This window comes from Parasteatoda tepidariorum, chromosome 1, assembly GCF_982258835.1.
Source record: "Parasteatoda tepidariorum strain Cologne lab strain chromosome 1, Ptep-v5.0, whole genome shotgun sequence".
NCBI classification, from domain to species: Eukaryota; Metazoa; Arthropoda; class Arachnida; order Araneae; family Theridiidae; genus Parasteatoda; species Parasteatoda tepidariorum.
The window spans coordinates 1,385,326-1,400,873 of record NC_141755.1 but is presented as its reverse complement, the minus strand read 5'-3'; the positions used below and the strand labels follow the sequence as shown (position 1 = coordinate 1,400,873).

The window sequence follows — 15,548 nt, the reverse complement described above, 5'->3', positions numbered from 1 at the left end:
AATTAAAAATCCTAAAACTAGTGAGAACCATACTAGTAATCATACTTTTATTCCTAACTTATGCATTCCATTATAATCAGAGTGAGCATTACATAATGAAAAAAGGTACAATTTGATAAAATATACAAAAACTGAAAAAGTGAAGGTTGACATTAATACAATTATGGGGGATGACTAATTACAAAAAAAAAGTTTACCTTTTGTCCCTCTTGACTAGAAACTAAACTTTTCAATTCATTCAACCTTTGTAACACAGAATTGACCAAATCTGTATACTCCTTATTAAGTTCATCTAATTCTTGACTAATAATTTCAGTCTCTGATATTAACTTAGCTTTCTTGGCATTGGAATCAGCAGGGTTATCTTCAATGCTTTCTTGATACTGTTTCAGGAGCAGTTCATACATCTACATAAAGGATATATATCATACGCACGCACCCATGCCCGGAGATAAGACAGAACAAAGCGGGGGGAAGGTGTGTCGTTTTAACATGCATGATTTACACAAAAAAGTAGAACACAATTTATAGAACTGCTGAGCAAATGAGCAATGGCAGAACACTTATAGTTTAATCAATGATGTCTGGAAGAAATGCACAAAAACAAAAATGACTACTCTGAATCAGCCATGCATAAGCTAATGTTAGTTTTACACATAATATTCTGTGTAAGTCAAAAACAACAATGGCTATTTAAAATTGTAGACATTGACCTAAGCTTTTATTATTTAAAGGAATGAATATTTATGAAAGAGTATAATAATGCATATTAAAATAAAACAAAATGATAGTTTTTAAAATAGCATTGTAAACTTTCAAAAATTGTAAGAAATATTTGCTCAACAATTTATAAATTGTAAGTAGAACAAAAACAACAGTGACTGTCTTAAAAACGTTTAACAGAATTCATAATTAAAAAAATATTCATAAATTTTCTTAACTAATAAAAATATTGTATATCAAAACTAACTCAATATTTGATAACCCATAAAATATTTGAAAAAAAAAGTTAACTGTTTTTCTCTTTAATGAGAAACAAATTTTACCATTACTTCTTTGGAATTTAAAAACATTTGAGTGTTTTAAAGAAATTATAGTATTTCCAACTTGGTATCTTTTAACTTGAATTATTGAAGTCTTGAATTGTTACCTGAAACAAATTGTTTTAAACAGGTTTTTTAAGTTATTTAGTGGTTAAAATTTAGTAGTTAAAAATGTAGTGATTAATTATTAACTGATTACTGCAGCATATATGTGCTTGTAAGTTACTCAGAATTAACATTTATTACACGTGTTATAAGCTATCAACAGAATTATTCCTCGTTAATTCCATAATGATATTAGTGCAAAATGACACTTTTACTGGCTTTAGTGGTTATAGCAAGGAAACTCTTACCTTTGCTTCTCGCAAATATCGACCTCCATCTACGTTCACATCTTCTATAGCAGCTTTTCTTTGACTCAAAGTATGGTAAGTGCTCTAGACAAAAAAAAAAAATTTATAACATTTCTTGAACAGTAAAATTAGAAATTCTAAACACAGATTAAACAACTTTACTTGAAAACTATAATCTTAGGAAAAACCTTTGTCTTTCATTTAAGTGTATTTACAGAAGACTTTTAGAATTCATACTGCATTCGATAAATTCAAACCTACCTTACTTGAAATCATAATGTGAGTGTAAAATTTGATTCTATGAAGGAAAAAAAAACTTTGGTAAAAGTTGGATTTGAAATTGTATTAATTTCCTCGGGAAGCTAAAAGATTTTAAGTGATCATACGGAAACAAAATTTATTATAAATACGTTTTTACAATAATTAATTTAGATAACATCATGCTAATGTAATTTACACATAATCTTTTCCCTACTCATTATCTCTTTTGCATCATCACTTCAGACAAATGCAAGGAATTTCATTTTTAATTTGAGAATGAGGGGGAACTTGGAATCAATTATTTTCAAGCACAAAAGCATGAGCAACTATTTAATAGTTATCAAGGCAAGACAAATAAATATTTAAGAATATCATTCTTAATTTTTAACTCTCTTGAATTCATTCAATATTTTATTTAGATAGTCATTACATTCATTGCTCCTTAAAGCCTCATTCAAAAAAATAATAATAATTTAACACAATAACTTTATAAAGAAATAAAATCCTCAATGGCACTTTTTATGAAGAAATAAAATCCTCATTAGCATTTCTTATGAATTGATTAGATACATTGATACTATTATAAACCTATCTTCAATAGATAGGGCTGTCATAGGAATAATTTTGCAGAAGTTGGAAGAGTTTGCCTGAGTTAAGTTGAAGGGTTCTCAAAAATACTTGAAAACTTTAATTTTCTAACGCTTCATTAAAACAATTATGCTCACATAAAAGAGTCATTGAAAACTGTTTCAAATGAAAAGAAGTCTCTTACCGTTGTAGACTCAATTGCATGATGCATCTCACGAGAATCCATCCGGCTAACTGCTTTCATGGATTCCACTTTAGTACTCATCTGACTAACAAATGCTTTCTGCTCATTATACTTTCCTTTATAACTCTGCAGTAATTCCATAGACGTTTCTAAGGCTTTAAGCCTAACAAGCAAATAATTCAATTAAAATAATGCATTTTGTTATATAAGAGAATGAAATGAAAGAATAGAATACCTATCATTGACTTGAGTGCCAGCAAGATCCCAACGACGCCTCACCTTCTTCACATCTTCTTCTAATTTAGTTACATCTGTGTGTACAGATTGATTGGGTCGACTTAATTCAACAAAATGACGAACATTTACAACACTTTGAGAAACTTGCTCAAACAACACTTGCTTCAGTTGCATCTCGATTTTCAATGTCTGAAAACACAATACACAGAAAAATAAATAAACGCACAATAAAAATTGCATTCCGTTTTGCTTTTTTTTTTTAAACATTGCTAACAAAGTTTTCCAATAGTTGTTAGTTAGGAAAAAAATCTATTTCTATTGCTACATTCTTACAAATTTGCTTATTTGCAAAAATACAAGAACAGTATTAGAAAGCTTAAGTTGCACAGGCTTGCTGTCTCTTTAATAATTTTTTTTTAAAACTACAATCATAAGCAGAGCTGTCATAATAAGGAGGGAGGGGTAAACAGGGCATTTGCCAAAGGCCCACATTTCTACGACTAGAAAATCATGGAACAAGAAAAAAAGATAACTTTTTTGGCTTAAGTTCTAATAAAATAACTTTTTAATTTCATAAAAATTTTAACACTTCAAATATTTCAGTGTTCTAAAAAACAAAAATCCTAAAAAGTGAGCACTTATATGAAATTAAAATTTAAGTGAACTGAACATAGGATCATAAGCTGCTTTGTCTATTTAAACTTATTGTTATCGCTATGCCCATCACTTGTAATAGAATTGAAATTAGACACTAGTAGTAGACAATAGTACTAATTGAAATTAGATAATCTAAACATCTGAAAGCACTGAGGCTCTTTTAGGATTCTAACAGACATACAGAAAAAGAAACGCACACACTCCAATTAATAAAAGAGAATCAAATTACTCTTAAATTTTCTTCAACTCTGGCAGCACTTTCAGTATCATTGGGCACCTCATCAAGTGAAATTAATTGCAACTCTGCATGAGAAGTCGCTTGAGAAGCATCATCATAATGAGATAAAGTCAATTCAACAGCTTTCATTCTGCAACAAAAACATTTCCCTATATATAATGACAAATTAAATCTACAATAAAAAATATTTAAATAAATCTAGAGTTCTTCTCCTTTATGCTTTTGTTCTAAAATTTGGACGAGGGCAATTTTAAACCTTTAAAATGCTCAAAAGTTTTAATTAGACTGTTCAGAATAGATGAGCAAAAAAAGAATTTTCTATAGGTTTAGCATTATTTAACTGCAGATGATTCTTTTTTTCTTTTTTTACGAGTTATTGTGTTATGAAATAGATATTTCACTGCTCATCTTCCAATTCAATGATTTGTTTATTATTTTAGCCACTGGATGGCACTGTTTAATTATGTAATGTATAACTTTTAATAAGTTTCACTTCACTACTCATCTGTCCTTCCATTTACACTTACTAATTATGTTTGTTTTTTAATAAACTCAAATTTTGAAAGACAATCTAAATTTTTAACTGAATCAATAATGCCTCAATTCATTGAGTAAGTCACATTCCTGCACTATTAAAGTGAAGACAACACAAGTGACCATGCCATATTTATCTCTGCTACCTTTCATTCCGCATAAGTGTGTGATCACCAACATATTGCACATTCTTAAATAATTGAAAGCAACGTTACCAAATTATTTTTAAAGTAATGTGGTTTCATGTGTTTATTTATAGTTATGCTCTTGAGATGCGCTTCTATAAACCTAAATAACATAAAACCAATGGAACGTAATGGAATAAGAAAAATTAAGTTAGATACTAAAATGCCAATTCATCAGGAATATTGCTAGATTTTGGTAAATTTTGCTTGTCATGACTTGGTTGCGATAATATAATTTCTCGTGCCGAATGATGCAAATACAGCTCTATTTTGTTTTGATGAGTTGACTTCTAAAAATGTAATTTGTTCTAAAAATATGTTTTGCTAAATCAAATAACATAAAGTCACACCGCAAGGGATGGCAACAAACAAATAAATAAAATTGAATAGTTTTAGTTATGTTGACATACGCCCTTTAAGTTATATAGATGATTGTGTAGTGTTTATTAATTGACCAAACTATTCTATATCATCCCACCCAAAGAAGGTTTAAACATAAGAAAAAAAATACAATACTTCATATAATGTAAATATTTACGAAGGAAAATGAGGCTGCACTCACCGTTCTACATACAAGCTAGAAATAGACCATAAATTATTCCACGATTCTATCACCGAGTCATGACGTGACTGCAAAGCTGCTGTTTTCACTGATAACTCACGGAACGCTTCACGAACTTCATCCACTCGAGGTTCAAAGGCATGTAAATCTGATTCAAAATCCTAGACAAGTAGAATTAATAAACATTTACTAACCTATAGGTAGGCTAGTTTAATCTAAAACTAGCAATAAATGTCCAATTATTCATTTTGCTAAAGTCTTGCTATGATAATTACAAAGAATTTGAAGTAAGTGAAAAATTATTCATCATGACCTGGCACTGTATATAAAGACACTTAAAATTAGATAATTATTAAAAATGGTAAAAGAACTTAGATATATCTAACCTGTTGTTCTTGCACGAGACGATTGACGATTTCTTTGCTACGAGGAATGGGTGCTTGAGTTTTCTGTTTCAGTATTCTTTCTTTATCAGTCAAAGTACTTTGTACAGAAGCACATAAGTCATTAAATTTGCGAGCTTGACTTTTGTTTTGCTTATCAACTAATAATGAAAAGTATTGTAATTAGGTTTAAACATATTTAACAAAACATGCACAAAACTTATTAAAAACTTTAATTACGTACATTGAAAATAGAATTAAAATAAACATTTAATATTTTTGAATGTATATTATTAATCATTTATTCATATATTAATTCATTCATATTATTTTACTCAAATATTTGCTTATAATGTAGCTGATTAATATAATCAAATATTAAACACGGATTTCAGATACAGTGGAGAGCGCTTTTAATATTCTGGAATATAAGAGACTATTCAATAATGTTCATATTAATAGAAATAAATAAATTTTTGAGCTATATGAATATAGACAGCAAAAATATTGACTGAAGAGTCAATGATACTTGAATGCCATTTGAATTATTATCCAGCAAAGTGTGTACTGCTACTTTGATAAATTTTTCAAGATTCATTTCAAGAGCTTCTAAAAATATACAAACCAGACTCTTTCTACTCTAGCCAAATAAGAAATGCTGTAATTCTAACATTTACTATCTGAATAATGCCTCATTGAATCAGATTTATTTTAATTTCAAGTATGACATTAAAAAAAATATTGTTAGCTTCAATAAAAGTAACCCAGCATCTTTCAAACATTAATTTGTATCTTAAAATTGTAATAAAATGGGGTTAATTCATGTGTGACCACATAATAAAATAATGCCTTAATTAGTATCTTTAACCATAATTAATATTGCAAAAAAATGAAATTTAACATCTGCTATTGTTATTATTTGTTTTATTCTAGCTGCCTATGTTGAGAAAGCATTCATTACGCATATGAATGAGTAAAATCATTTTTAACTCACAAGTCAATGTTTACACTACATTACTATTCTCCATACAGTTAGTTTTTGTACAGAGAATACAAAATAAATATGATGTAAGTAAGTAGATCAAAGCTTAACCCAGTCCCGCCCCCGTTAGGGGGCATCCGGAGAATATTGTAGACTCTAAGTGCGCGCACGTTGACCTCTCGGCAAAAGAAAAAGAGGGTTCAAAAAGGTAGGCTTGGTGGCGATCCATGGAAACACGCCAGAAAAAAGGGCAAGGGAGGCAGAAGCAACTCCAGGGGAAGCCTTGGTTGATGTAAGTTGGGCGCCGCGCGCAAAGAGCAGCGACCTCACCAAGATCCAAAGATTGCCTGCCTCCAACCAGAAGGCCTCAAAGAATTTAGTGAAATCTTAAAATTAACAAAAGTAGTTACTCAGAAAATAGAATTTAGGATTTTGAGTGTTCAAATATAATAGGCAAGGCATCAATAAAAAAATATAACAAAAGAAACATTGAAAAAAGGTAACAAACATAATGTGATGACGAAAAGAACCAGAATTTGTCCAAAGCCCATACATGTTAGTAGATGGAACACATTGTGCAACCGTCCCCAAATATTTCCTTCAATTGAAATCCTTTAGTGGTTATTCAACTCCATAATTATTTTTTTTTTTTTGCTGAGCAAATATCATTTGACTTTATTGAGAATCAAGTTTGACCCAAATAAGAAAAAATTAGAATAATGGAAGACTTTTGAAAGTGTATTTACCTTCATCTTGGTCCAGCATGCGTTGTAAGTCTGCAAATAATTTGTTACAGTAGGCTATTTCTTCCTGAAGTCTCTTGAGGGCAGGGTCATCACTTGATCCTTCATTTAACAGTTTTTGAGTGTCTTCATTCAAGGCTTTGATGATGCTCTCTCGTTGCAAAGGTTCAATGCTACGGAACTATTGTGGAAATAAATGGAAATACATGAATTTCTAGATCAACAAAAAAAAAACACTTTTTTTAAATAAAGATTTTCAAAATATACCTTTGTTATATCCCAAGATTTTATAATTTTAATGGTGGCAAATATCATATTTTGTCTTAGTTTACGCTGCTTTGAAGTCCAAAGATTAACAATTGCTTCAAATTGTTTTTTTAAACTGCAAAGAAAAAAAAGTAACTGAAATGAACTTTTATTGTTTTATTTTCTTCAATTATACACACACATGATTAGGCAATTAATATTATCATATGAAGCAAAATATAGAACAATGTTTAATGATGATAAATGTCATGATATAAAATAAAATTAACTTTAAAAAATATATAATTAGCTGCATAGTTAAGAATATTATGAGAGAATTTGTTTAAAAATTACACAGACATGTGGCATTACAAATGAATGCAATACAAAAAATTGTTTTAAACTACACAAAAAATTATACGTACCAGTGTTTAAACTATACGTTTTAGTACAAATGCTTACATACCATAACTTATTATTATATTATTAAGTAAAATTAAAAACATTATATCAAGTACTTTAACAATTAAAGTTAGAAAGTAATTTTATGTTGCAAATAAAAAAAATCTCATTATCTGTTGCGTTCATTTTAATAAATGTTAATAGAAAACTTTAATAAATTCAAATAAACTTAAATAAAAATTTTAGTTTAATAAAGGAATAAACTAATATGAGTAAACATGTATGAATATAATAAATGAGTTCAAAAATAAGATTTACCTTTCAGCCAGTTCCAAAGCTTCTGGATTAGGAGGTGGGATAACAAAACATACACTAGGTACCATGCCTTCCATTCCAAGAGAGTTAATGATCTACAATACAATTTTAGTTTTAATACATGTTAGAGAAGAGAAATAATAAAAATGTCACCCATTGTCAACTTAGAGCTTCTCAATATGAAAATAACACACAAACCTTCCATTTTGTTCTATTGGAATTATCATGGAGCCAGCACTGTTCATCTTTGCTAACAGTCATCTAAATAAAAAAAGAATCATCATAAAATTTTTATTACGCCATAAGTTTTTAAAAAAAGACATATTTTGGTTTACATACAATTTTTCTATCACTTATTTGAATAAACAAAAATCCTAAATAAAGCAGGTGTTAAAACAGTTTTACCAGTATTTCTAAACTATAAATCGGAAGAAAAGATTTAATTAAAAGATGGGTGGGGCTTTTTAAGTGTATACATTAAAATAAAAATATTACAGTCTAACTTGGTAGGTACAAAAAAAGTTCAAATGATTCTATTACTTAACGCGTTTTGAAATCCCTCCCGAATTGAAAAAAAATCTAAATTCCTATGGGGGAAAAGTGTTTATTTTAATTTAAACTATTTAAACACTGTTTTTGAAGTCATTTAACTGTAAGGTTTTAGGATATTTTTTCCAAAGCGAAATCACCTGTCTATATTACTTATATACTACCTACTTTAGTCTTCGTAATTCAGTTATATTAAAATAAAATCATATTATATCATAAATAACATATGACTGGGAGAAAACTATCTTAATTTATTTATTTAACAACTCTATTTTAGGTTTAAAGGAGAAAAAAAAATCTCATTTTACTACCTTCCATTAAATATGAGCTACTATTGGAAACGACTTACAGATTGTTGTTTAAAAGAGCAGACTGCTGTGATCCTAAGAGGTCTGGGTAGCGGTTGACGTCTCTGTTTTAGAGGGGCAATATCTTTACTGCGTTCAATGAGTGATGAGACAACATTGCTGTAGTGACTGAGCTCATCTCTGAGATCTTGCATTTCCTTCATGAGTCTCTCTCCTTCATCAATTGAAAAGTTTTGACGGCTATAAGTCGTGGATAAACGGTTTTCTATCTGTTTCAACCACTGTTGGCACTCTTTAGCATCATCAAAGAACTGTCGAGAAAAGAAAAGGTTTTATTAACTTGCTTGATACAGGTTTAGAAACAGATTTTAAAATTTTTTTCTAACAAACACAAAAGTTATTTGGATTAAAAATAAACATTTATTTTTGTTGGGATTTTCTAACACAGTAAACCTGATAAAGATGAACTGTCTCAAATATTAATTATTTATTATACTTAAAAAAAAAATTCCGAAGTTCATTTTGTAACATAAGCTTATATTAACTTTTACTTGTCTCATTCATCTATTTTGTGACAGTTTTACACAGAGGAAAAATGTACATTTGGAATACATTTTTGAACAAATCCTATTTGGAGCTCACGAAATGTGTGTAAGTCATTTTTGTACTCCATCACAAAAAATTTTATGCTTTTCCTTTTTTGTAGAGATAATAAGAATATAACGTCAAATAACTTGAGCAGAAACTAACATGTATAGCAAGCTTAAAAGTACGCAAATTCAATGCTGATTGTAAAATAGAAAGAGCTTTAGATGACTGTTCATAACACATTTTATTAAAGTGTTAGACTTAGTTTTCACCAAAGAATAGGAAAATTAATAATCTCATCACATAAAAAGTAAATCATTTTGTATTTGGTCAACTTAACGGACATTTAAAAAGTTGTCATACCATAAATTTATGAAACTCATTCTAAAAATATGCCCTAGCCTCAACATTTAAATAAAATTTTACTGCATATATGCATTTCCCTGAAGTGCACACATTTATTTCAAACTATCAGATATTTAAATTATGAGTTTTAATAAAACTTTAATAATGCTTTGAATGATGTCTATTAAAGTTTTTTCAATATGATTTAAGATGAACAAAAAAATATATATTTTAATATCTTACTTGGTGATAAATGAAGGCATATTTTAAATGAACATCAAGACAGGACATCAACTGTAACAACCATGACCACTGGGTCTGCATTGCAGCAAGATAAGCCTAGAAATTCATATTTTATAAACAATAGCAACAATGAAATGAAAATAAGTAATCCAAGAAAAATTGTAGACATACTTATTTCTACAAGGATTATACAAGATTAATACAAAAAATAATTTACTTTAAGAAATCTACAATTCACTGAAATATATTTTAAATAAAAGTAAAATATTTCATCAGAAAACATACCTCAATGCACTTTGAAGCTGGATGCTTTTGCAAGACTAGACTTTCACCACGATCTTGAACAGAATTAAACTGAACTTCACGCTTTTCAAGCTCAATAGTTAAAGCCTGAAAACAAAAATTCTTCAATCAAGATTGTAAAGAATAAGACCAATAAAACTCAAAACATTATACAGATTCAATTTTAGAAAGTAAAAAATATGAGATTAATATTTTGTAGCAATTCAAGTATTATCCAACTATGTTCTGTCAAAGACATTTAGAAATATTTGTGTTTAAATTAAAACAAACATACTCATAAGTGACTAATACTTATCTTCATAAAAGTGCTTATTTAAGTAAATACACATAACACAATCTGTATAACTAATTGACCTTTACAAATATACCTATCTTTAAAAAAATTTCTATTTGCATAAAAATAGAGATTTTTGTACATTATGTATATGATTTACGGATTCGACAATAATACTTTAAGAAGTTAAAAAAAATTTTGAATAAAATTAAGTATCATGTAGAGTTTTCTACATGATACATAGTTTGATACTTTATTCTACACTATTTTTTGTAAAGTAATATAATAAGTGTCATAACAATGACATTTATTTTCAATTCAGAAAATGCCCCTTGGAAGCAAAACAAATTTTAATTTTCAAAATTTTATATTAAACTACCCAATAAAACACTTTTATTTATCATGCCTAGGGCCAGATTAACCTATAGGCACACTAGGCACATGCCTAGGGCCTACGAAATTCAGGGGCCTACGAAAAACTTGGGGGGAAAAAATTTGTTGACAAAAATAATTTAGCTTTAAAAACAACAAGTGTATTTTGCACAAAATTATGAAGATACAAATAAAATTATAATATTTTTTGGTAATAAATTATTTTGCAGAATCTTATGATCCAATATATTACTTTTTTGCGATTTTTGGCAGATAAAGTTCGATAAACAAATTTGTAAATTAAAATCCATATTAATAAAAATGTAAAAAAAAAATATGCAAGAAAATTTTAGCATATATTTTGAAAAGAGGGGAGGAGTGGGGGAAGGAGGGGAGGGCCCAAAAACGGCTATGCCTAGGGCCTACGAAAGGTATAATCCGGCTGAAGTTGCCCTGCAGGGGTCATATTGATTTGAATCAAAACTTGTCTCTTCTCATTTTCAAGAAAACCACTTTTCTGTTGCTCACTATTTCAATATTTTTGGACTACACTTACTCTTTGATAATCTTCAATTTCTGGAATATTTAATGTTTTAGAACTCCAATCTCTGTTGATTTCTATTTCTTCTTTTTCATTCATCCAAATAAGCTCATTGGTTGCAGACTGAATAAAGTCTAGCAGTGTATCTAAATCACTCATTCTTTTGTTTGATAAAACCTTTAATAAATAAACAAAACACTTATTAAAAGTTGCTTATAACGAATTAAGCTATTGAAATATATTAATGACAAAGACACAAAAATCTGGCTTATAAACTTAAGTTTCTAGAAATCTGTTAAAGTTTGGGAAAAAGTGACCCAAAAAAATGCATCAGAATTTTTGATCACAGGACAAAATTATTGATAACAATAAGACATTTTACGATAATTATGTTTACTAATTACAATTTTAAAAAATAATTAAACAAATTCAACACTTTTTTACTTAACATTGAAAAAAGCAGCTTATGAGTAAGACTAAAAAATATTTTAAAAAAAAGCAAGATTCCAACATTCAGCTGCTGATGTTGGTTATTTAAAAGAAAAGAATAATTGTCAGTCAAAATATGTGCTTCAGAACTATCCTTAAAGCGAAGACACAAATGAGTTATCAACAATAACAAAAACTTACTAAAACTTCTGAATATCCTTTTTCAAGCTTTGATAATAATTTACAATATAGTTCAAGTTCTTCCCCTCTGAATTGGGACTGAAAGTAGAAAATATATTTGTTAAAATTAACAGAAATGTAATTATTATACAGTTGTAATTATTATACAGTTGTAATTATTATACAGTTGAATTATTATACAATATTGAAGTGCAAGTAAACAATGAACAAAAACATTTACATTATCAAGCTTTTAAAGAACATTTTTAAGCATTAAATATGTTTGATTAGAATTAAATATTAAAACTTGCTTTTTGTGAAGAGCACTGATCAACATTCTTCTGAAACTGGTCAATTAGCCTATGCTCTGTATGGTGTTGTTCTAGTAAAATTTGAACACTTTGAAGATCTGTTCCATAGTCTGCTTCTTCTAAATATTTCTAAAATAAAATAATAATAATGAATAAAACTAATGATACCAAAAATTTAAATATTACAATCAAAAATTCAAAGTCAATGTCATTCAACTTTTTAGAATCTATACTTATAATTTAGAATGTTTACTGTTGCGCTGAAAGTATTGTATTCAAGAGAATGCTAGAGAAAGAGTTATTAAACAAAATCCATGAGCATTTGTGAAAAATTATTACTAAATTTAAAAAAAATGTAAAGGGAAATTTAAGGTTGATTGCCACGAGAATTATCCAGGTTGCATGGATAATAAAACACATTAGCAACCACACAGAAACCATGAGTTTTTGTGAAAATGTCAATCAAATTTTAAAACTATTATTGAAAATTTCTAAGGTTTTTAGCCAAAGAAAATTCCTGTAGTAGGTACTTTATTCAATAAAGTAACTACAAGCAACCAATATCACAAAGTAAGCTAATAAATTAGAAATTATTTTAGGAAGGTGGGACCATACTATATTTATTGTATCTTCATTGTTAGTAGTCATTATTTGTCGATTGTTAGTTGTTGATATTTATTGTATCTTCAATAGTTGGTATGTTGACAAAACAGCATGTAGGCTAGCAAATCTATAATATAAAAGGAAAAAAACATTTCTATGCTCTTATTCTGATTTGATAACGCTAAACACAATGTTAGTGAACTTATTCTGTTCAAAAATATGATATCAAATCCACGTTTTTTCCTTGAATAAGTCAAAATAGTCAATAACAAATTTTATAAAAAAAACATTCAGTTAAATATGCATGTTTGTAAGTATTTTATTACATACATTTAAATCTTCCTTTTATAACAAAATGAATGGTGCAAAATTTAAGCTCTTTTAAATTTTGCTAATTCTTAAATATTGAGTTACAGAAATTTGAAGGATCTGTGTAAATATTTTACTGGTCACATTACAAATTTTTCCTGAACACCTAAGTGTTTGTTGCAAATTTTTTTCCTGCACTTTTTTTATAGATAAATTGTTTAAGCGCATTTATAAAATAATAAATATAGTTCTGATAAAAAAAAGAAACTAAAACAACATTTTGAAAACAGGCACAAATTAAATTTAATATTAAAATTAACTCACTAATTTATTATGTACCCAATCAATACATTCTTGCAAGAACTTAAAGTGCTTGTTTGTTTCAATGAGTTTTTCAAGAGACAATGGTTTAGGTTTGGATACTTTCTTTTCTTCTGCTTTTAAAGATCTTGTAGCAAGAACATTCAACAATCTCGTTTGGAAATGCATTCGTAAAGTTAAAAATCTTTCGTGAAGCTGTTGAACCCTAAATGAAAAAGATATATAATAATCATACATAAATTTAGAATTTTAAGGTGCTCCAAAGTATACAGAATAAGTCAAACATGAAATAAATTCATTAATTTTGGAGTTCTGTTAAAATATATGAATATCCATACATTGCATGCCTAAAAGATTTTCATCTGTAGTATAGTACCTCAAATACTTTATAATTTATGATAAAATTGAAGTATAACATAATACTCTACATAACACAAATGTTTTGCAAATCTAATTCCTATATACAAGATAAAGAACTCAAAAACAACATTAATTTACAATAATTTTCTATTAATTTTCAATTCTAAGAAGCAATAAGTATATTTATGAAAATGAAGATTTTAAAATTGTTAGTTAGTTTTAGAAGTTGAAATTAATTAAGATATTTCAAGATATATTGGGAAAATATAAAGTATAAAAATAAAATTAAAAAAACTTGCACTGGTCACATTATCAGTAAAGAGCAACAATGAAGTGACATAAGAAATAATTTCTGATGCAAAAACAAAAGCATGCAGAAACGAGAACATCTACAAGGCTCTAGTGTTTATATGCTTTATTTGTGAAAATATTTAATAAGAAAAGCTAGTATCTTCTTTTTTATTTAAAACAAAATGTAAGAAATGCTTTTCAATGACCCGTGGTGGCTCAGGGTATTGACTAATGAGGCAACCCGGATTTAAATCAAAGTGATGGCTCGTAAGACGAATTCTGCACCGGGCTTGCGCTGATTACAGTGCTGATGTAAAATATCCTCATCGGTAGACGGATAACGGGTTAGAGTCCACTTGCCGTCAGGCTAACCGTGGGTAATTTTCCTTTTCATGTAACCATCAAAAAGCCCCCCCCCCCCCGTGGGCATAATTCTCCCACTGAAATTAAGAAATTTGAAAATTTTTTTTATGTGCATCGCAATTTCATTCATTGATAGTTGATAATAAATGTTAAAAGAGAATTAAAATTAAACCGTAGATACAAAACAAATAATAAATAAATAAAAAATAAGAGCTGGATTTAAATTATAGTAATAATGCATAAAGCAGTTTCAATACACTGCTCATCAATAGATTGGCTGTGGGAGTTTGGAAAAGGGGTACCGACATAGACCCTGTCCTCATCATTTGGCAAAATTACCTGTTGTTCCTACCACGGCGAGATACGAGCTTTGAAAATCAGGGCTACGTGCATGATTTTCATTGACAGCATCAAAATAGTGTTCTTAAATGTTCTCATTAATTCTTTTAACATTTTTAAGTTAATATTTAGAAATTGGTTTCAATCTTTAAGAAGAAGTAGCTTAGTAATAAAAAATTTTACCTACCTATTTTTTTTCTCCATCTAATCAAAGTCATATAATTTGGATAAAAGAGATAAAATTGATAGTTTTTTATGTCTGGTCAAAAGAAAGTAACTTATATGTAACAAAAATACAGAACACGATGTGTTCTAATTTCAGTTATAATCTATTTTAGCTTAAACTTTATTATAATTCCATACTATAGCATTATATAGCCACTTCGTCATGATAAGAGAATAAGAAGAAAAAAAGTAAACAAAGAATAGTGAAAATTTCAAATAACATTTATAAAAAAGAAGACATTAGAAATATAAAAAGAAAAATGAACAAAATAAAGTAATAATTTTCCAAAACAATTGTAATAAATAAAAATGAATGAGTTTTACTTATTATGAAAACACTACAAAAAAAAAAAAAAAAAAAAAAAAAAAATAGAAATCTTA

At 28.2% G+C, this 15,548-nt stretch overlaps 1 protein-coding gene across 13 annotated transcripts in view; it reads right to left on the bottom strand.

Moving 5' to 3' along the window:
- shot (dystonin-like protein short stop) overlaps nucleotides 1-15,548 on the bottom strand; it is a 245,124-nt gene that overhangs the window by 67,860 nt on the left and 161,716 nt on the right. For 9 of the 13 annotated variants that reach the window (XM_016051216.4, XM_071180282.2, XM_016051218.5 and 6 more), the window contains 18 exons: nucleotides 13,593-13,794; nucleotides 12,357-12,485; nucleotides 12,067-12,144; nucleotides 11,452-11,613; nucleotides 10,232-10,336; nucleotides 9,947-10,042; nucleotides 8,812-9,081; nucleotides 8,112-8,174; nucleotides 7,917-8,008; nucleotides 7,218-7,332; nucleotides 6,954-7,131; nucleotides 5,229-5,386; nucleotides 4,843-5,003; nucleotides 3,553-3,691; nucleotides 2,665-2,855; nucleotides 2,430-2,592; nucleotides 1,397-1,480; nucleotides 198-407 (listed from right to left, as the gene is read on the bottom strand). In XM_016051216.4, coding sequence (XP_015906702.3) covers nucleotides 198-407; nucleotides 1,397-1,480; nucleotides 2,430-2,592; nucleotides 2,665-2,855; nucleotides 3,553-3,691; nucleotides 4,843-5,003; nucleotides 5,229-5,386; nucleotides 6,954-7,131; nucleotides 7,218-7,332; nucleotides 7,917-8,008; nucleotides 8,112-8,174; nucleotides 8,812-9,081; nucleotides 9,947-10,042; nucleotides 10,232-10,336; nucleotides 11,452-11,613; nucleotides 12,067-12,144; nucleotides 12,357-12,485; nucleotides 13,593-13,794 — 2,596 coding nt within the window. The remainder of the gene's footprint in view (nucleotides 1-197; nucleotides 408-1,396; nucleotides 1,481-2,429; nucleotides 2,593-2,664; nucleotides 2,856-3,552; nucleotides 3,692-4,842; nucleotides 5,004-5,228; nucleotides 5,387-6,953; nucleotides 7,132-7,217; nucleotides 7,333-7,916; nucleotides 8,009-8,111; nucleotides 8,175-8,811; nucleotides 9,082-9,946; nucleotides 10,043-10,231; nucleotides 10,337-11,451; nucleotides 11,614-12,066; nucleotides 12,145-12,356; nucleotides 12,486-13,592; nucleotides 13,795-15,548) is intronic. The other 4 variants (XM_043046522.3, XM_071180284.2, XM_087158189.1 and 1 more) reach the window with 1 other exon arrangement.